A 21737-nucleotide genomic window follows, 5' to 3' on the forward strand; every position below is an offset into this window, starting at 1 on the left:
AGTGAGGTTTGCAGTCTTTGGCCACCTAGCCTATACTCTGTCTGTGGTCTCCTGTGCCCTTCCCCTATCTTCATGACTTTGCATTTGGCAGGATTAAATTCGAGAAGCCATTTGCTGGACCAGGTGTCCAGTCTGTCCAGGTCTCTTTGAAGTCCTGCCTGGTCCTCATCAGATTTAATTCTCCTCATTAACTTCACATCATTTGCAAACAGGGACACTTCTGAGTCTAACCCTTCCGTCATGTCGTTCACATATACCAAAAATAGCACTGGTCCTAGGACCGACCCCTGTGGGACCCCGCTCGTCACAGGTGCCCACTGTGATACATCATTACGTACCATGACTCGTTGTTGCCTCCCTGTCAGGTATTCTCTGATCCATTGCAGTGCCCTTCCTGTTATATGCGCCTGATGCTCTAGCTTCTGCACTAATCTCTTGTGAGGAACTGTGTCAAAGGCCTTCTTGCAGTCCAAGAAGATGCAATCAACCCACCCCTCTCTCTCTTGTCTTACTTCTGTTATTTTATCATAAAACTCCAGAAGGTTTGTGACACAGGATTTGCCTTCCGTGAATCCGTGCTGGTTGGCATTTATACTCCTGTTCCGTTCCAGGTGCTCCACCACTCTCCTCCTGATAATCTTCTCCATAATTTTGCATACTATACACGTCAATGACACAGGTCTATAGTTTAGTGCCTCTTTTCTGTCTCCTTTTTTGAAAATGGGAACTACATTTGCTGTCTTCCATACCTCAGGTAGTTGCCCAGTTTCCAGGGATGTGTTGAAGATTGTGGTAAGTGGTACGCACAACATATCTGCTCCCTCTCTAAGGACCCATGGAGAGATGTTGTCCGGTCCCATTGCCTTTGAGGTATCGATGTCCCTTAGCAGTTTCTTCACCTCCTCCTCATCTGTATGTATGTCGTCCAACACTTGTTGGTGTATTCCTTGTTGGTGTCCCCATCTGGTCTGTCCCCCCAGAGTCCTTCCTGTCTCTACTGTAAATACTTCCTTAAATCTCGTGTTGAGCTCCTCACATACCTCTTGATCGTTTCTTGTGAGTTCCCCACCTTCTTTCCTCAGCCTTATCACCTGGTCCTTGACTGTTGTCTTCTTCCTAATGTGGCTATACAGCAGTTTCGGGTCAGATTTGACTTTCGATGCTATGTCGTTTTCATACTGTCTCTGGGCCTCCCTCCTTATCTGCGCATACTCGTTTCTGGCTCTTCTACTAATCTCCTTGTTTTCCTGGGTCCTATGCCTCCTGTACCTTTTCCATTCTCTGTTGCACTTAGCTTTTGCCTCCCTACACCTTCGGGTAAACCAAGGACTCGTCTTGGTCTTCCTATTATTTCTGTTTCCCTTGGGAACAAAACTTTCCTCTGCCTCCTTGCACTTTGTTTGTTGTGTGTGTGTGTGTGTGTGTGTGTGTGTGTGTGTGTGTGAAACAGTGAGTTTAAAACTCAGTGTGAGTTTATTTAGGAACAGGTACATATAAGTACAAACGTTTCACAGAGGTCATTCCAAAGAAAGTGGTTACTAGTGCCTGGTTACCATAGCTCCATTGCTAGCTCACTCAGCTCACCCATTGAGGTCCGGGGATCGATCCCCGGTATGAGTGGAAACATTAGGACATGTTTCCTTAAGACACCTGCTGTCCCTGTTCACCCATCAGTAAAATAGGTATCTGGGTATTAGTCGACTGGTGTGAGTCGCATCCTGGGGACAAAACTAACCTAATTTGCCCGAAATACTCAGCATGACAAGGGGTTTTCTATATAGTAGTATATAATTGATGTCAGGTAGGCCTATATACCTTGTACATGGACTCCAATGGAAATAAATCACTCTGACTTTTTTGGGTTATCCCAGGTTATCTACACATATGCTGTTATGTATAATAATCTATGTAACTGTATTTGTGTATACCTGAATAAACTTACTTATTTACTTAACTAAAAATGATTTTATGGGCTAGTTTGTCTTAATTTATCAAAGAAAATATTCCTGTGGAAAGTGCAGTTTTCTATACAACATTTGAAGGTAAACTACAGTGTTTTATTCACGTTGTTAAATATGTAATTATAGTTAAGCAAGTTTATTTAGGTACAGTGTACTATGACTGAAGATTTTATTTGGGTTATTAACCAGACGTGTTAGTATTCTAGGATAACCTAACCAAGCCACTATGTCTGGTTTATTAGTACTGGGATCCTTTGATCCTCTTCCCCAGGATGCTGTCCACACCAGTCGACTAACATCCATGTACCTACTTAATGCTAGGTGAACAGGGGCAGCAGGTGTATGGAAACATGCTCAGTGTCCACCCATGCCGGAATGGAACCCGGGTCTCTTAGATGTTAGCCGAAGACACTACCGCTTGCTCTTGTAGGCTGTCAGTTATGACCTTCCTTTGTTTTTAATTATTATAACAATCTTTATTTCTACAAGAATATGAGACAATTATTAAAATCCTAGCTGATATCACTGACACAAAGTGTCCATGATCGATCCCCGAGCTCTCAGTGGGCGAACTGAGTACGCTACCAGCCGAGCCACAAGCTTCTACACCTGTACTGAGATTAAAGTCGAATTTATTTTCTTCTTATTATTATTTCTTATGCCAAATAAAAATTTAACTCGGATTAGGTGATTTAAAATTACCAGCTTAGGTATTTTTCATTCGTAGTTGATATTGTCCAGGCATGATACCTGGAGTTTACCTGAAGAGGGATTCGGGGGTCAACGCCCCCGCGTCCCGGTCTGAGACCAGGCCTCATGATAAGACAGGATTTTGTTCATATTTTTTACCCCGGACGGATAGCCACCCAAGAACGTCTGTGCGTCATCGAGAACTGTCTGTGTTATTTCTGTTGTGATCCTTCAGTCTTTTTCTGAAGGATGCTACATACACCAGTCGACTAACACCCAGGTACCTACTTGCTTGCTAGGTGAACGGGGACAGCAGGTATAAAGAAAGACGCCCAATGTTTCGAACCACAGACACTGTGTATGAGGCGAGAGCGTTGTCTACCAGGCCACGGGAACTAAAACTTGCTTAACTGTATTTTCGAAACAGTTTCATCACATACACAAATAACCCGCACATAACAGAGAGAAGCTTATAAACGTTGTAAGCAGTAAATACATGGAAATACACAGACTACAAAAGTGCAACAAACACTGATCATTGAAACAGAAGTCGAAATTTGTTTTAAAAATATACAGAAAAAAAAATAATGGATTCAAAACTTCATTGTAAGCAAAGAATTTCGGGCATAAATCCACCCACGTACACTGAGTCTGCTGAGGAGGGCCTCAGTGTAAGGCAGAAATATCCAGGACTTGTAATATTTTCTGATTCATTGTCTCCTTGTGTAGTCTTGCGTGTTGTGCATCCACACACACATAAAAACATTATGCCGAGTCCGTACAAAGGTTTCAGAGTAGCCATGAGACGATCAAAGAGATGGCCTGTGGCCTGGTGGCACATGCTCTCGCTTCACACGGCGAACGTCCGGCTTCGATTCCCGGCGAGGGTAGAAACATTGGGCGTGTTTCCTTACACCGGTTGTCTATGTTCACCCATAAGTAAAATGGGTACCTGGGAGTTAGTGGACTGGTGTAGGTCGCATCCTGGGACTAAAACTGACCTACCTTGCCCGAAATGCTCAGCATAACGAGCGACTTTCTATATAGTAGTATGTCATTGATGTCAGCTAGGACTGTATACCTTGTACATGTACTTGTAGTAAATCAATATATTATTATATTATTATTGTTATGACCAGAGTGAGACCAGTCCTGACCAACACTCACCAACTCATTTAATAACGTCAGTTTTTGACGTTTTGCTCAATTTCATTTTTTAAACGTTTCGTATTTTCTCTGGTTTTTAAGTCAGGTTAGGTTAATTTAGATTAAATTTGGCTAAGTTATGTAAAACTATTAAAAGCGTATGTTTAACCACTTACGTCAGACGTATCATAGCCTAGAAAAACAGACTATGATGTCTGACAACAAGGTGATGGAGGAAATAAACGAAACGTTCAGCTTTGAACGTTCATTATCCTTGGTGCGAGACTGAGCCGTCTTGAGTAGCACTGATGAGGGGACTGGGGATCAGAAGCAATGCATGATGCTCCTCTGCTGTATGCCGTTTCCATTCTATTATAAGGAGCAACAAACCTACATCGGTTCTCTAGGTTAAAGAGGCTTGACTTCTCCCTCATTAACACCACAGACAGGTGAGTACACTTTTATTATAAATAAAACCGATAAATCACTAAAAATCTATTTCGTTTACTTTTCCCACCAGATGTAGACCAAACAATAATAATAATAATCTTTATTTACTACATGTACAAGGTATACAGTCCATAGCTGACATCAATGGCATATTACTATATAGAAAGCCGCTTGTTATGCTGAGCATTTCTGGCAAATTAGGTCAATTATGTCCCAGGATGCGACCCACACCAGTCGACTAACACCCAGGTACCCATTTTATGGATGGATGAACATAGACATGGTGTTAAGGAAACACGTCCTAATATTTCCACCCGTATTGGAGATCGACCCCTGGACCTCAGTGTGTGAGATGAGTGCACTAGCAATCGAGCTACGGGTAAACTCTGCTAAATGGACAATTGTAACATCTTGCGTCATTATTTATTGGAATGCGATAAAATTAATGAATTCAGAGACAACTCACGCAGAAATATTCAAGTAATATCAAAGTATTTTATTAACAGTAGTATATTCTCTTTCTCTCTCTCTCTCTCTCTCTCTCTCTCTCTCTCTCTCTCTCTCTCTCTCTCTCTCTCTCTCTCTCTCTTGTCTATCATTCTGGAAAAATGCTCTGACTTGCCCACTGTAAGTAACGTATTTCCACTTAAACTTTGTGTGTGAGTGAGGTAATTTACATCTGCGAAAGCAACTCATTACGACTGTAACAATGTGTAGACATGTAAATAGTTCATTACTTCTGTAACTTGTTCAACTATCAAAACTTTGGGGCCCAGTCCCTGGACCCATTATGTACCTCTGTAATGTTGAGGTACAGTCCCTGGACCCATTATGTACCTCTGTAATGTTGAGGTACAGTCCCTGGACCCATTATGTACCTCTGTAATGTTGAGGTACAGTCCCTGGACCCATTATGTACCTCTGTAATGTTGAGGTACAGTCCCTGGACCCATTACGTACCTCTGTAATGTTGAGGTACAGTCCCTGGACCCATTATGTACCTCTGTAATCTTTTGACTACCACCCACAGGATGGGTCTGGGGAGTATGTTAAAGTTATTAAAAAAAAAAATTCTGCTTTCTTGCCACAGGAGAGCCGAGCACTCTGGTCGGTTGTTATTATCATGACGTCACAACCGACTCTGCCAGCGTCACCTGTTCACCTGGAACACCTTCCAGTCACCTTCCTGAGACCTACCATATTGAGGTGAGCCCCTTAGGGAAACCTCTTAAAGGACCCCAATGGAAATAAGTCACTTTGTCTGATTTTCTTGGGTTATCTCAGGTTCTCTACATATATGCTTCTATGTACGATAATATATGTAACTGTATTTGTGTATACCTGAATAAACTTACTTACTTACTTACTAAGGTAATCCTATTACCTGAGCTCCAACAGCAAAGAAATTTTGAGATCTGAAGGGCTCTCTGGCCTGATAGACCACTCAGCTCACCTGGAAATAAAAATAATAAAAGAACACATGAAACATCCAAAGCAAAATTAAAGAGAATAAACATTATCATCATCGTCACAAGACATAACCTGAGCTCCATAGGTCAACATTTAAGGTGAGCTGCAGTAGAAGACAATATTGCTGAGGAGACGGGAACTTGCTGTGTACAAAAAAAATGAGATATGTGGAATAGGATGAGGAAGATTGAACGATATATATATATATATATATATATATATATATATATATATATATATATATATATATATATATATATATATATATATATATATATATATATATATATATATATATATATATATATATATATATATATATATATATATATATATATATATATATATATATATATATATATATATATATATATATATATATATATATATATATATGCAAAACAACCACTCTGAAAGAATAGAGAAATTCCAAGCGCTTTCATGACTACTCACATTATCAAGGAACTATGAAAGTAAAGCATCCAAGGAAGGTATATAAGGGGTCTGGCCAATACCTCACTATCAGATCCCACAACGGTTAAACACCTGACGCGCGCCGGCCCAACTGGACAGGTCCTTTGCACAACCCACCAACAAACTATTCTACCCAAGAAAATTTTAAAAATTATTATTTGTCCAGTGTATTATTAAATTCTTCCCAAATTCTATTAATTATAAATGGATCTAATTAATATAAACCAAAGGAAATATTCATAGTATTGTCAAAACTGCTTTTTATGAAACAAGATTCAATTATATGTTTGTGGGTTGTGCAAAGGACCTGTCCAGTTGGGTCGGCGCGCGTCAGGTGTTTAACCGTTGTGGGATCTGATAGTGAGGTGTTGCCCAGACCCCTTATATACCTTCCTTGGATGCTTTACTTTTATAGTTCCTTGATAATGTGAGTAGTCATGAAAGCGCTTGGAATTTCTCTATTCTTTCAGAGTGATTGTTTTGCATATTCTGAAATCACCTGTTTACTGTGATCTTATTGCATATATATATATATATATATATATATATATATATATATATATATATATATATATATATATATATATATATATATACATATATATATATATATATATATATATATATATATATATATATATATATATATATATATATATATATATATATATATATATATATAAACACTGATCTCTGGCTGAAGGAGACTCAAACCTACGAACCTTGTTCCTAGGTTCGTAGGTTCAAGTCTCCTTCAGCCAGAGATCAGTGTTTGTGTATATTTCGCCTGCTCTTGCGAATTCCTTGCATTGTTAATATCTCTAGTAAGGCTGATGCATGCAGGGGATGAGATGAAAAGCTGTAAGCCTTCTCCCTGAAAGCTGGCTACCTTGGATCAAAGTCTAGCGCAAGCTGGACTCCAAGGTATTGGTCCAGTGTGGGTAGATTGGTAAAGCACTGCGTACCTTGTTCCAAGGTTCGTAGGTTCGAGTCTCCTTCAGCCAGAGATCAGTGTTTGTGTATATTTCGCCTGCTCTTGGGAATTCCTTGCTTATATATATATATACATATATATATATATATATATATATATATATATATATATATATATATATATATATATATATATATATATATATATATATATATAACAAAAATTCTATTTAAAATTTTAATATTAGTGTAAAAATATGATAGGTGCATTTAGCACAGGTGTCACAAATGTGGATGGAGTCAGAGGTAGTGAAGAAGAAGAAGAAGAAGAAGAAGAAGGAGAAGAAGAAGAAGAAGAAGAAGAAGAAGAAGAAGAAGAAAAAGAAGAAGAAGAAGAAGAAGAAGAAGAAGAAGAAGAAGAAGAAGAAGAAGAAGAAGAAGAAGAAGAAGAAGAAGAAGAAGAAGAAGAAGAAGAGGAAGAAGAAGGACAAGAAGAAGAGGAAGAAGAAGATGAAAAGTTATCCAGGATTAGTAACGCTGGATGGAGGGATAATAACCCAGGATAATCCAAGAAAGCCATCCAGGATGACTTATTTCTACTGGGGCTCTCTCTAAGGCCCTCCCCCAGGATGTGACAAAGAATCGTGGACCAATTTTTAGGCTTCTATTTACTGCTAGGTAACAGAAGGTGTAAGAAGACTTGTCCACATACCTCGCCCTGACCAGACTCATCCCAGGTTCCTTCCAGATACTAATAGTCATTAATACACGTTTTACATGTAACGGAAAACTAATATACATTTTTTTTACGTAGCAAAACTGGATACATCAGCAGTTTACTGCTACCCTATTCTGTATGATAGTTACACAGTGCGAACAAAAGCAAACTATTCCCCTGTCATATTCCATCACACAGAATGGGACTCATACAAGGTGATGAAATCTGCCAGCCTGAGCTGGCAGATTTCAGTAGGGCAATAAGGATACCGTCAAGAATCCCATTAAGAGTTCATCACTAAGGGAGGTTCATAGGTGAGAGAACTCTAAGGTCCTTCCGGTGTAGCAATGTACAACAACCATCATATAAGTCATCACAGGACGAAATATTTACACTAGATCAAAGTGGTGACTTGTAGTTTAGTGGTAGAATACTCAATTCACAATCGAGAGAGTAGGTCGACAAATAGGTACCTGAGTAAGAGTTGGGTGTTGTGGGTGACATCCTAGGGAAGGACTCCAAGGGAATATGCTATATCTATTTGTTTACAAGGATTTTCCTGGCTAATGACCCTGAAAATTCTTCTTTTTCTTCTTCATCTTCTCCATATTACAGGTACGGGAGGCCTCCGAGGTGCTAGCAGTGTATAACAGCACGAAGCCCAAGTTCAACCTGACTTCGCTGACACCAAGTCGTGACTACGTGTTATCCATGTATGCTACTCATGCCAAGGGTCGCGGTCACCAGACCACACTACTCATGAGAACCCGCACTCCAATGGCTGAGCAAGTCGCACCTGAGAGAGTAGACCTACCTGTCACCTGTGAGTACTTTTGTTTTAAACAAAATCAGTAACGCACACAGGGTGTGGCTATCCTTTTCCATATGACAGTTATATTGTGGGAGCACCAGTAGTGTGTGACTACACTATTCTACATGATAGTTCCACTGTGAGAGCACCAGCAGTGTGTGGCTACACTATTCTACATGATAGTTCCACTGTGAGAGCACCAGCAGTGTGTGACTACACTATTCTACATGATAGTTCCACTGTGAGAGCACCAGCAGTGTGTGACTACACTATTCTACATGATAGTTCCACTGTGAGAGCACCAGCAGTGTGTGACTACACTATTCTACATGATAGTTCCACTGTGAGAGCACCAGCAGTGTGTGACTACACTATTCTACATGATAGTTCCACTGTGAGAGCACCAGCAGTGTGTGACTACACTATTCTACATGATAGTTCCACTGTGAGAGCACCAGCAGTGTGTGACTACACTATTCTACATGATAGTTCCACTGTGAGAGCACCAGCAGTGTGTGACTACACTATTCTACATAATAGTTCCACTGTGAGAGCACCAGCAGTGTGTGACTACACTATTCTACATGATAGTTCCACTGTGAGAGCACCAACAGTGTGTGACTACACTATTCTACATGATAGTTCCACTGTGAGAGCACCAGCAGTGTGTGACTACACTATTCTACATGATGGTTCCACTGTGAGAGCACCAGCAGTGTGTGACTACACTATTCTACATGATAGTTCCACTGTGAGAGCACCAGCAGTGTGTGACTACACTATTCTACATGATAGTTCCACTGTGAGAGCACCAGCAGTGTGTGACTACACTATTCTACATGTTAGTTCCACTGTGAGAGCACCAGCAGTGTGTGACTACACTATTCTACATGATAGTTCCACTGTGAGAGCACCAGCAGTGTGTGACTACACTATTCTACATGATAGTTCCACTGTGAGAGCACCAGCAGTGTGTGACTACACTATTCTACATGTTAGTTCCACTGTGAGAGCACCAGCAGTGTGTGACTACACTATTCTACATGATAGTTCCACTGTGAGAGCACCAGCAGTGTGTGACTACACTATTCAATATGATAAATAGTTAATGTGGGGGAAAATTAACTATGTTTTCCTCTCATGTTCTGACATGATTGGTTTCATACATCAGGCAATAACATTTGTCAGTCTCAGCTGGGAGGTTTCATTAGTGCGATGAACTTATCGTCACAGATCTGGTCACAGACCTGGTCGCAGACCTGGTCACAGACCGGGCTGCGGGGGCGTTGACCCCTGAAACCCTCCCCAGGTTTACTCCAGGTAAATATTCCCTTCGCGTGGTTAGTAGTTTTACGTTCTACATTAAAAAAATAATACGTTATTGGTGATGTATGTAAACTAAAATACACACAATATGTGGAGCATGTAAACAAGAGACAAAAGCAGATGAGTTCCGACTCCAGTTTCTTGGTTAGTTGCGAATATTTCCAACGACTGTATTGTGGGTTTTGGTCTTTTTTAAATGCCTATTACTGAGGCCCTCTTCAGCAGAAAGAAAAGTACCTCAATTGTAGGAGGAAATATATAGTACTTGTCTTATCTTTTGCTTTGTCTTCGCATGGGTCTGTATTTGCATTAGTATATATTCTAGATAGATGAATTCATATATTTAAGGAAATTTAATGTTAGTTAATAATAATAATAATAATAATAATAATAATAATAATAATAATAATAATAATAATAATAATAATAATAATAATAATAATAATAAATAAATAAATATAGACTTATACAGTTGTGAGATTATGTACAACTTAAGTAAATCTTTGGTTTATCTGAAGCAGTGAAGAATGCAGGGAAGGATCTGGTGCAGTCTGCAGAGTCTCCACAACAGGTAAACAAGTGGAGGAGTGTGAGTGTGGGTGTGGTCGTGGGTGTTGTGGTGGGTATTGCAGTGGTAGTCACAGGAGTGGTTACTTGCCGTGCCCGCCGTACCCAGGCCTCCTTCTCTACCCAGACACAACAACGAACCTCTCAAGATCCCTTACTGGAACTACAAGAGGCCGGTCTCTCTCACGCCTGTACTAGACACCAGTCCTGTGGTAGGTCCAGCACTTCACTACATTACAATGTTTTTGCCTCATTCAACTCAGTGTTCATCTCTTGTCTACATATATCTATATACTTCTTCCCCTGAGTGCACTAATTCTATGTTTCATGTTAGTTTAATACCTTTTTATGTACCACAGACACATCCTGTGGGTGGTAGTCAAAGATTCCAGAGACACATAATAGGTTCAGGGACTGTACCTCAACATAACAGAGACACGTAGTGGGTCCAGTGACTGTACCTCAACACTACAGAGACACACAGTGGGTCCAGGGACTGTACCTCAACACTACAGAGACACACAGTGGGTCCAGGGACTGTTCCTCAACATTATAGAGACACATAATGGGTCCAGGGAATGTACCTCAACATTACAGAGACACATAATGGGTTCAGGGACTGTACTTCAACATTACAGAGGTACAGAATGGGTCCAGTGACTGTACCTCAACATTACAGAGACACATAATGGGTCCAGTGACTGTACCTCAACATTACAGAGGTACAAAATGGGTCCAGTGACTGTACCTCAACATTACAGAGACACATAGTGGCTCCAGGGACTGTACCTCAACATTACAGAGGTACATAATGGGTCCAGTGACTGTACCTCAACATTACAGAGGTACATAATGGGTCCAGTGACTGTACCTCAACATTACAGAGGTACATAATGGCTCCAGGGACTGGGCCGCTGTTTCAAGGCCACAGGAAGATGTTACCACGTTATAATAATAATAATAATAATAATAATAATAATAATAACATCCAGTAGTAATTTCTTTCGTTTCTCATGAACATTATACGCCAGGTGACTAGGTTAAAATTTTAAATATTTAAAGTGTCATGTGTACACTTTCTGGAACATGTTTAGTCTCGCTCATTACTCTTCCAGTACTGTGATTTTATGGTCTTTTTTTATTCTTCGTGTTTAGTCTTACATTTAGTTTGCGTTTAATAAAATTTTTTTTTCAATGTTTCTTTCTTCCACGTCATTATATTAATATATTTCTAATTTGTTTGGATCTCTGGCATGTCTGGGCTGGCAACACTTCCTGTAATGGCTCCAAGTTCTTAATATGTTTTTATATGACTCCGATACCTTCCTTCTGGTAGGTCTTTTATATTAAATAAACTGTGTGTGTACTCACCTAATTCACCTAATTGTACTCACCTAATTACGGTTGCAGGGGTCGGGTCACAGCTCTCCTGGCCCCGCCTCTTCGCTGGTGGCTACTAAGTCCACTCTCTCTCCCTGCTCTATCAGTTTTATCGTATCTCTTCTTAAAGTTATATGTGGTACCTGCCTCCACTACATCATTCTCCATATTGTTCCACTTCCTGACAACTCTATGACTGAAAAAATACTTCCTTACATCCCTGTGACTTATCTGAGTCTTCAACTTCCAGTTGTTACCTCGTGTTGCTGTGTCCCATTTTCGAACCATCCTGTCCCTCTTCACCTTGTCAGTTCCTCTCAGTATTTTATATGTCGTTATCAAGTTGTCCCCTATCCCTCCTGTCCTCGTGTCGTCTGATTGATTTCTCTTAATCTATCCTTGTAGGACAAACCCCCTCAGCTCTAGGACTAGTCTTGTTGCAAACTTTTGTGCTTTCTCTAGTTTCATGACGTGCCTCCCCAGGTGTGGGTTCCATACTGGTGCTGCATACTCCAATATTAGCCTGACGTACACGGTGTACAAAGTCTTGAACGATTCCTTATTAAGGTGTCGAAACACTATTCTTAGGTTTGCCAGGCACCCATATGCTACAGCAGTTATTTGGTTGATGTGTGCCTCAGGAGATGTGCTCGGTATTATACTCACCCCAAGATCCTTTTCCTTGAGTGAGATTTGCGGTCTTTGGCCACCTAGCCTATACTCTGTCTGCGGTCTTCTTTGCCCTTCCCCGATCTTCATGACTTTGCATTTGGCAGGGTTAAATTCGAGTAGCCAGTTGTTCAACCAGGCTTGCAGCGTGTTCAGGTCTCTTTGTAGTCCTGCCTGATCCTCATCCGATTTAATTCTCATTAACTTCACATCATCTGCAAATAGGGACACTTCTGAGTTTATCCCTTCCGTCATGTCATTCACTGTCATTCATGTATACCAGAAATAGCACTGGTCCTATGACTGTCGCCTGTGGAATCCCGCTCGTCACAGGCGCCCACTCTGACACCTCGTCATGTACCATTACTCATTATTGCCTCCCTGTCAGGTATTTTCTGATTCATTGCAGTGCTTTTCCTGCTATGCATGCCTGGTCCTCTAGCTTTTACACTAATCTCTTGTGAGGAACTGTGTCAAAGGCCTTCTTGCAGTCCAAGAAAATGCAATCTACCCACCCCTCTCTCTCGTGTCTTACTCCTGTTATTTTGTCATAAAACTCCAGAAGGTTTGTGACACAGGATTTTCCTTCCCTGAATCCATGCTGGTTGTCGTTTATAAGCTTGTTCTGTTCCAGGTACTCCACCACTCTCCTCCTGATAATCTTCTCCATGACTTTGCATACTATACACGTCAGTGACACTGGTCTGTAGTTTAGTGCCTTGTGTATGTCTCCTTTCTTAAAAAGATGACTATATTTGCTGTCTTCTATACCTCAGGTAGTTGCCCAGTTTCAATGGATGTGTTGAAAATTGTTGTTAGTGGCACACACAGCATCTCTGTTCCCTCTCTAAGGACCCATGGAGAGATGTTACCCAGTCCCACCGCCTTTCAGGTATCAAGGTCACTTAGCAGCTTCTTCACCTCCTCCTCGGTTGTGTGTATTTCATCAGCACTTGTTGGTATATCCCTTGTTGGTGTACCCCCACTATTCTGACTTTCCGGAGTCCTTTCTATCTCCACTATAAATACTTCCTTAAATATCTTGTTGAGCTCCTCACATACTTCTTAGTCATTTCTTGTGAGCTCCTCACCTTCCTTCCTCAGCCTTATTACCTGGTCCTTGACTGCTGTCTTCCTCCTGATGTGACTATACAGCAGCTTTGGGTCAGACTTGACTCTCGATGCTATGTCTTTTTGTACTGTCGATGGGCCTCCCTCCTTATCTGTGCATATACGTTTCTGGCTCTTCAACTAATCTCTCTGTTTTCCTGGGTCCTTTGTCTTCTGTACTTTTTCCATTCTCTAGCGCACTTAGTTTGTGACTCTCTACACCTTCGGGTAAATCAAGGGTTCGTTCTGGTCTTTCCATTATTTCTATTGCCCTTGGGAACAAACTTTTCCTCTGCCTCGTTGCATTTGTTGTCACATATTCCATTATTTTGTTTACTGATTTTCCTACCAATTCTCTTTCCCACCGAACCTCTTGCAGGAAGTTCCTCATGCCTCTGTAGTCCCCCCTTTTGTAATTTGGCTTTTCCCATCCTACTCCTGTTACCCTCTCCACTTGTAACATTACTATATATTCAAAGCTCAGAACCACGTGATCACAAGCTCCGAGGGGCCTTTCATATATGATGTCCTCAATGTCCGAGCTACTCGGGGTGAATATGAGATCTAATCTTGCTGGTTCATCCTCACCTCTCTCTCTGGTAGTGTTTCTAACATGTTGATGCATAAGGTTTTCCATTGTGTGTACTCACCTATTTGTACTCACCTATTTGTGGTTGCAGGGGTCGAGTCATAGCTCCTGGCCCCGCCTCTTCACTATTTGCTACTAAGTCCTCTCTCTCCCTGCTCCACGAGATTTATCAAACCTAGTCTTACAACAATGTACGGTTCCTGCCTCCACTACGTCGCTTTCTAGGCTATTCCACTTCCTGACAACTCTATGACTGAAGAAATAGTGTGTGTGTGTGTGTGTGTTATAATCATGAGCACTCATGTTACACCTTCCCCGCCAGAGCTACTGACAACGTTCTCGCCGGTACCTATGGTGATAACACAAGCAATGCCTATCAAGACATCTGGGAGAGCATCCACACACAGCGCCACGAGCGGGTCCTCATCTGGGGAACGTGAAGACAGCGGGGCACCCATACACGTCATAGAGCTTGAGGATGATAACACCTTAACTCCCAGAGTGGATGTTACATCCTCATCCAACTTATCACTCCTGAGCACGAGAGATGATGTAATGAACGTTCACTACTTGCTGCCTCCTCCACAACTAGCACATCAGCAGTCCTTGTCCAGGACCGAGACTGGACCTCAAGAGAGATCAAGGTCAAACCCCCAGAAGCAATTATTATCTAACAACAACAATTATACTCAGTCTCATTTACCATCCCAGGATCTTACCCAACTCCAGCCCCTAAACACAACATACAATCTACGACCAAACATGCATACTATCAACGTACCTAACACTACTCCCAATATTCAGTTCCTCTCCCAGTTCCCCAGCTCTATGTCTCACTCTCATGTACTGCCATACATTACCACCATCACGTCACCTCAGTCTTACACTTCCACTTTACCCCAAGTTACGTTTCGTAATACGTTTCTACAACGTACAGGAGCCCCTCGTACTGCAACCTCATACCAAACTCCGACTCCTCCACTAACTTCTGCTCTTATGGAAGTCACAACTCCTGCAAACGATGTCCCTCCTCCACATGACAAACTCTTACACCAAAACATATCACAGGCACGCCTAAATGCAGCAGGTTCCCGAAATAATACCTTACATGAAACTCCACTGAACCTAGAATCCTCTGAAGCGTTTCGACGATTTAAAGATAGTGAACCCGAGGTTAATGTTAGGTTCTATGACAGTGAACCTGTGGTTCATTCTAGATTTAATGAAAGGAAGAACGTTGCTCATTCTAGGTTCAATGAGAGTGAAGCTGGGGTTCACTGCAGATTTAGCGAGAGTGAAACTGTAGTTCAGTCCAGTTTCATTGAGACTGAACCTGCAGATAAACGAGAGCCCTATACCTCATCAAGGCTATATAGGCCTACACAGGCTTACACTCCAGTACTTGCACCCTCACCTACAATTATTCACACTACCCTTGATAACCAAAATCACTTGGAAATGCTTCAATAAAACTTTTTAACTTTTCAATATTCGCGTCTTTTATTATCCACTTTGTTATGGAAATAGTGAGAAATTGTTTAGTTAGTTTACATAACAGACTGTTATTGGTTCACCGTCCTGGAAGACACGACGCTGCAACACGGTACTGGTTTTATCGCCTCAGCTTTGAAGAATTACCAAGTGAATGATTTGTTCTTTCATTGCAAGAGGGACTGATTACCTCAGTCTCCTTCTGATCTTCACAATTCTTCTTTGTACTGAACTGATGAAGCTACTGTATGGCGGAACGTTTCCATAATAAAGATACCCAAGTGTCACACGTGTTAATTTTATCAACTTATCGGTTTCTTGAACCATTTATCTACATAGTCACTTTGTCTAACTTCTTGGGTTATCCCAGGTTCTCTACATATATGCTGCTATGTATGATAATCTATGTAACTGCATTTGTGTATACCTGAATAAACTTATTTACTTACCATTTCGAGATTAAAAGTGGCATCTACACATACCATTAATACACCAATTACTCTGCTATGGAAAACTAGAGGATATAAAAATTGTTTTTTTATTATTATTATCACACTGGCCGATTCCCACCAAGGCAGGGTGGCCCGAAAAAGAAAAACTTTCACCATCATTCACTCCATCACTGTCTTGCCAGAAGGGTGCTTTACACTACAGTTTTTAAACTGCAACATTAACACCCCTCCTTCAGAGTGCAGGCACTGTACTTCCCATCTCCAGGACTCAAGTCCGGCCTGCCGGTTTCCCTGAACCCCTTCATAAATGTTACTTTGCTCACACTCCAACAGCACGTCAAATATTAAAAACCATTCGTCTCCATTCACTCCTATCAAACACGCTCACGCACGCCTGCTGGAAGTCCAAGCCCCTCGCACACAAAACCTCCTTTACCCCCTCCCTCCAACCTTTCCTAGGCCGACCCCTACCACGCCTTCCTTCCACTACAGACTGATACACTCTTGAAGTCATTCTGTCTCGCTCCATTCTCTCTACATGTCCGAACCACCTCAACAACCCTTCCTCAGCCCTCTGGACAACATCTCCACTGCCTCTAGCCTTCTCCTCGCTGCAACATTCATCACCCATGCTTCACACCCATATAAGAGCGTTGGTAAAACTATACTCTCATACATTCCCCTCTTTGCCTCCAAGGACAAAGTTCTTTGTCTCCACAGACTCCTAAGTGCACCACTCACCCTTTTCCCCTCATCAGTTCTATGATTCACCTCATCCTTCATAGACCCATCCGCTGACACGTCCACTCCCAAATATCTGAATACATTCACCTCCTCCATACTCTCTCCCTCCAATCTGATATCCAGTCTTTCATCACCTAATCCTTTTGTTATCCTCATAACCTTACTCTTTCCTGTATTCACTTTTAATTTTCTTCTTTTGCACACCCTACCAAATTCATCCACCAATCTCTGCAACTTCTCTTCAGAATCTCCCAAGAGCACAGTGTCATCAGCAAAGAGCAACTGTGACAACTCCCACTTTATGTGCGATTCTTTATCTTTTAACTCCACGCCTCTTGTCAAGACCCTCGCATTTACTTCTCTCACAACCCCATCTATAAATATATTAAACAACCACTGTGACATCACACATCCTTGTCTAAGGCCTACTTTTACTGGGAAATAATTTCCCTCTTTCCTACACACTCTAACTTGAGCCTCACTATCCTCGTAAAAACTCTTCACTGCTTTCAGTAACCTACCTCCTACACCATACACTTGCAACATCTGCCACATTGCCCCCCTATCCACCCTGACATATGCCTTTTCCAAATCCATAAATGCCACAAAGACCTCTTTAGCCTTATCTAAATACTGTTCACTTATATGTTTCACTGTAAACACCTGATCCACACACCCCCTACCTTTCCTAAAGCCTCCTTGTTCATCTGCTATCCTATTCTCTGTCTTGCTTTTAATTCTTTCAATAATAACTCTTCCATACACTTTACCAGGTATACTCAACAGACTTATCCCCCTATAATTTTTGCACTCTCTTTTGTCCCCTTTGCCTTTATACAAAGGAACTATGCATGCTCTCTGCCAATCCCTAGGTACCTTACCCTCTTCCATACATTTATTAAATAATTGCACCAACCACTCCAAAACTATATCCCCACCTGCTTTTAACATTTCTATCTTTATCCCATCAATCCCGGCTGCCTTACCCCCTTCACACAACAGAGCAAAAAACTAATATGAAGGACCTGGGAGTGGTAATGTCCAAGAATCTCACTTTCTAAGATCACAATATCTGCTAGGAAAATGATAGGATGGATAATGAGAACCTTCAAAACTAGGGATGCCAAGCTAATGATGATTCTCTTCAAATCACTTACTCTCTCTAGGCCATAAGAATTAACAACTGGGCGTCTACACTGCAAACTCAATTGTTTGCAATCCTAATGGTGCTAAAGCTAACCTATGACACTGAGCTTGACTCTGTCATCATTACTGATTATATGTCATCACTAAATGCTCTTGATTCATATAATGACTCCAACAACATGCTCATTGGGGAAGCCAGGTAAAGATACTCAAAAATCAGGGACAAAGGAATTAATGTACAATTGCTATGGATCCCATCACACATTGGATTACTCCTTCATGAAAAAGTTAATATGTTAGCCAAGAAGAGTACCCAGAAGGAGAATGTAGAATATAACTTTGGTATAACTGTCTAGCATTAGGAATAATATTAGGAGAGAAGTAAATAATGAAAATGATTGTTATAGGAATGCTGTTAGAAGCCTGAGTAGATCTATAACCCACTATGATAACATGAACATAGATAAGTATGTTTATGAAGCAACTTGCAATGTGAACAGACTGACTGATGTTGTAGTGGCCAGGCTTAGGCTTGGTTACAAGTACTGACTGACGTTGTAGTGGCCAGGCTTAGGCTTGGTTACAAGTACTGACTGACGTTACTTCTGGCAGTTTGGGAGACACACAGATGATGATCAAATTAAATGTAAATTATGTGATCAGGTATATTATCATTGTCTTGAACACTATGTGCTTAACTGTCCACTTATTGAGGAATAGAGAGATAGACAGTATAATAACCTATGTGACATGTCAAGATATCTTATTAATGAAAATAAGATACCAGATATACTAATCAAATTTCCTAAATTTGCATGTAACAGATAAGTGAGCTGTAGATATGTAGATAAATAAAAACCCATATGTACACCTGTTAACCCTTTTGGAGCCTAGTTCCTAGGCCTTTTATGTATCCATATGCTCTTGCGCTACCGTCCACAGGATGGATATGACCTGCACAATAAACTAGCCACTTCGGTGGCAAAATACAATCTAATCTCTAGGCCAGAATATTTCTTTACACAAACGGCCCCGTTCAAAGGCAGACGAAATTGCAGACCTGGAGAATATACAGAGAACATTCACTGCACGTATAGGTACAATAAAACATCTAAATTACTGGGAAGGGTTAAAGTTCTGTACTCCTTGGAATGCAGGCGAGAAAAACGCATGCTAACATACGCTTTGAAAATTTTAGAGGGATTAGTCTCAAATCTGCACTTGGAAATCACTCCCTACGAAAGCAAAAGACTCGGCAGGCAGTGCAACATATCCCCCCCCAGTGAAAAGCAGGAGCGCCACGAGTACGCTAAGACGCAACACAGTGTCAGGGGCCCAGGACTGTTCAATTACCTCCCAGCATACATAAGAGGAATTACTAATAGACCCCTGGCTGTCTTCAAGGAGCTGGACACCGAAAGTCAGTACCTGACCAGCCGGGCTGTGGTTTGTGCGTTGGTTTGTATGCGGCCAACAGTAACAGCCTGGTTGATCAGGTCTTGATCCACTGCGAGGCCTGGACACGGACCGGGCGCGGGGGCGTTCGCCCCCGAAACACCCTCCACATATTAAAAATTCCCAACAATCCTATAACAAAAGTATTCCATTTCGATTTTTTAAGCACATGCAATTTCATAAACTTGTTTGATAAAATTGGTAAATTGGCAGTTACACAGCCTAAAACCAGCACAAAAAATAATTTCAATTGAGATACACTGGAATTTAAGGTTTGAAGCCAATCAGAAGAGGCATTCTCTAGTTACTATGTGGAACAATTAATTCAATAAAATTAACAAATTGAAATTCACACAGTTCAAAGTGAACCCGAAACTTTCTTATAATAAAGCCCACCAACTGTGAAAGTTTGAAGCCGATCGGAAAATATATTCTCCAGCAAATGATCTGACTCCTATTCCAAATTTAAAATATATATATATAAGTAGAATTTCAAATTTGCAATGACTCGGAATAAACTTGAGCGGCATCATTCATATTATAGAATGTATCATCAATAATATTTTGGGGCTGATCAGAAGAAACATTTCTACTTACTGATTATAAATGAACAATATTTTTTTTCAATAAAATTGGTAAATTGGGACCTATGGCACACAGTAACATGGGGAACTTTGGGTTAATCACAACAGTCGTGAAAATTGGAACCCAAACACATGAGTCAGTCTCGAGTGAAGACAAACTATAACAATTTCAATTTTTTTTTCTTTCTATTTTATTATATTGACAAATCTGCTTATACACAAACTAAACTTAATTGGTACTACTCGAACAATAATAATAATAATAATAATAATAATAATAATAATAATAATAATAATAATAATAATAATATTCTTTATTTATACAAGTATATAATACGACTTATACAGATATAGCTGATTTACTGTAAAGAAAGCCCCTTGTTATACCTGGAGAGGGTTTCGGGGGTCAACGCCCCCGCGGCCCGGTCTGAGACCAGGCCTCGTGGTGGATCAGGGTCTGATCAACCAGGCTATTACTGCTGGTCGCTCGCAAACCGACGTACGAACCACAGCCAGGCTGGTCAGGTACTGACTTTAGGCGCCTGTCCAGTGCCTTCTTGAAGACAGCCAGGGGTCTATTGGTATTCCCCCTCATGTGTGCTGGGAGGCAATTGAACGGTCTTGGGCCCCTGACACTTATTGTGTTGTCTCTTAGTATACTAATGGAGGTCCTGCTTTTCATTGGGGAAATGTTGCATCTCCTGCCGAGTCTTTTGCTTTCATAGGGAGTGATTTTCGTGTGCAAGTTTGGTACTAATCCCTCTAGGATTTTCAAAGTGTATATTATTACGTATCTCTCTCGCCTGCGCTACAGGGAATACAAATCAAGGGTCTTCAACCGTTTCCAGTAATTAAGGTGCTTTATCGTACGTATATTTGCCGTGAAAGTTCTTTGTACATTCTCCAGGTCAGCAATTTCCCCAGCCTTGAAGAAGGCAGTTAGTGTGCAACAGTAGTCCAGCCTAGAGAGAGCAAGCGATTTGAGGAGAATCATCATTAGCTTGGCAATCATAGTTTTGAAGGTTCTCTTTATCCATCCAATCATTTTTCTAGCAGATGTGGTAGATACATTATTGTGGTCTTTGAAAGTGAGATCCACTGACATTATCACTCCCAGGTCCTTCACATTACTTTTTTCGCTGTACAGTCTAGTCTTACGAGACACACTACAGTCTTACAAGACACACTTCAGCATTACAAGACACAGTCTAGTCTCACAAGACACACTAAAGTCTTACAAGACACACTACAGTCTTATAGGACACAGTCTAGTCTTACAAGACACACTAGAGTCTTACAAGACACAGTGTAGTCTTACAAGACAAACTACAGTCTTACAAGACACTCTTCAGTCTTAAAAGACACATTACAGTTATGCAAGACACACTACAGTCTTACAAGACCCAGTCTAGTCTTACAAGACACACTATAGTCTTTCAAGACACAGTTCAATCTTACAAGACACACTACAGTCTTACAAGACCCAGTCTAGTATAACAAGACACACTACAGTCTTACAAGACACTCTACAGTCTTACAAGACACACTATAGTCTTACAAGACACACTACA

At 40.9% G+C, this 21737-nt stretch overlaps 1 protein-coding gene across 1 annotated transcript in view; it reads left to right on the plus strand.

Annotated features, from left to right (window-relative positions):
- The window catches only part of LOC128696479 (uncharacterized), a 41093-nt gene extending 25329 nt beyond the window's left edge, over positions 1-15764 (plus strand). Inside the window, exons 10-13 of the mRNA XM_070094631.1 lie at positions 5338-5453; positions 8458-8665; positions 10498-10758; positions 14617-15764. Coding sequence (XP_069950732.1) covers positions 5338-5453; positions 8458-8665; positions 10498-10758; positions 14617-15764 — 1733 coding nt within the window. The remainder of the gene's footprint in view (positions 1-5337; positions 5454-8457; positions 8666-10497; positions 10759-14616) is intronic.
- The last annotated feature ends 5973 nt before the right edge of the window (positions 15765-21737 follow it).

The sequence above is a fragment of the Cherax quadricarinatus genome, chromosome 47 (assembly GCF_038502225.1).
Source record: "Cherax quadricarinatus isolate ZL_2023a chromosome 47, ASM3850222v1, whole genome shotgun sequence".
Taxonomy (NCBI): Eukaryota; Metazoa; Arthropoda; class Malacostraca; order Decapoda; family Parastacidae; genus Cherax; species Cherax quadricarinatus.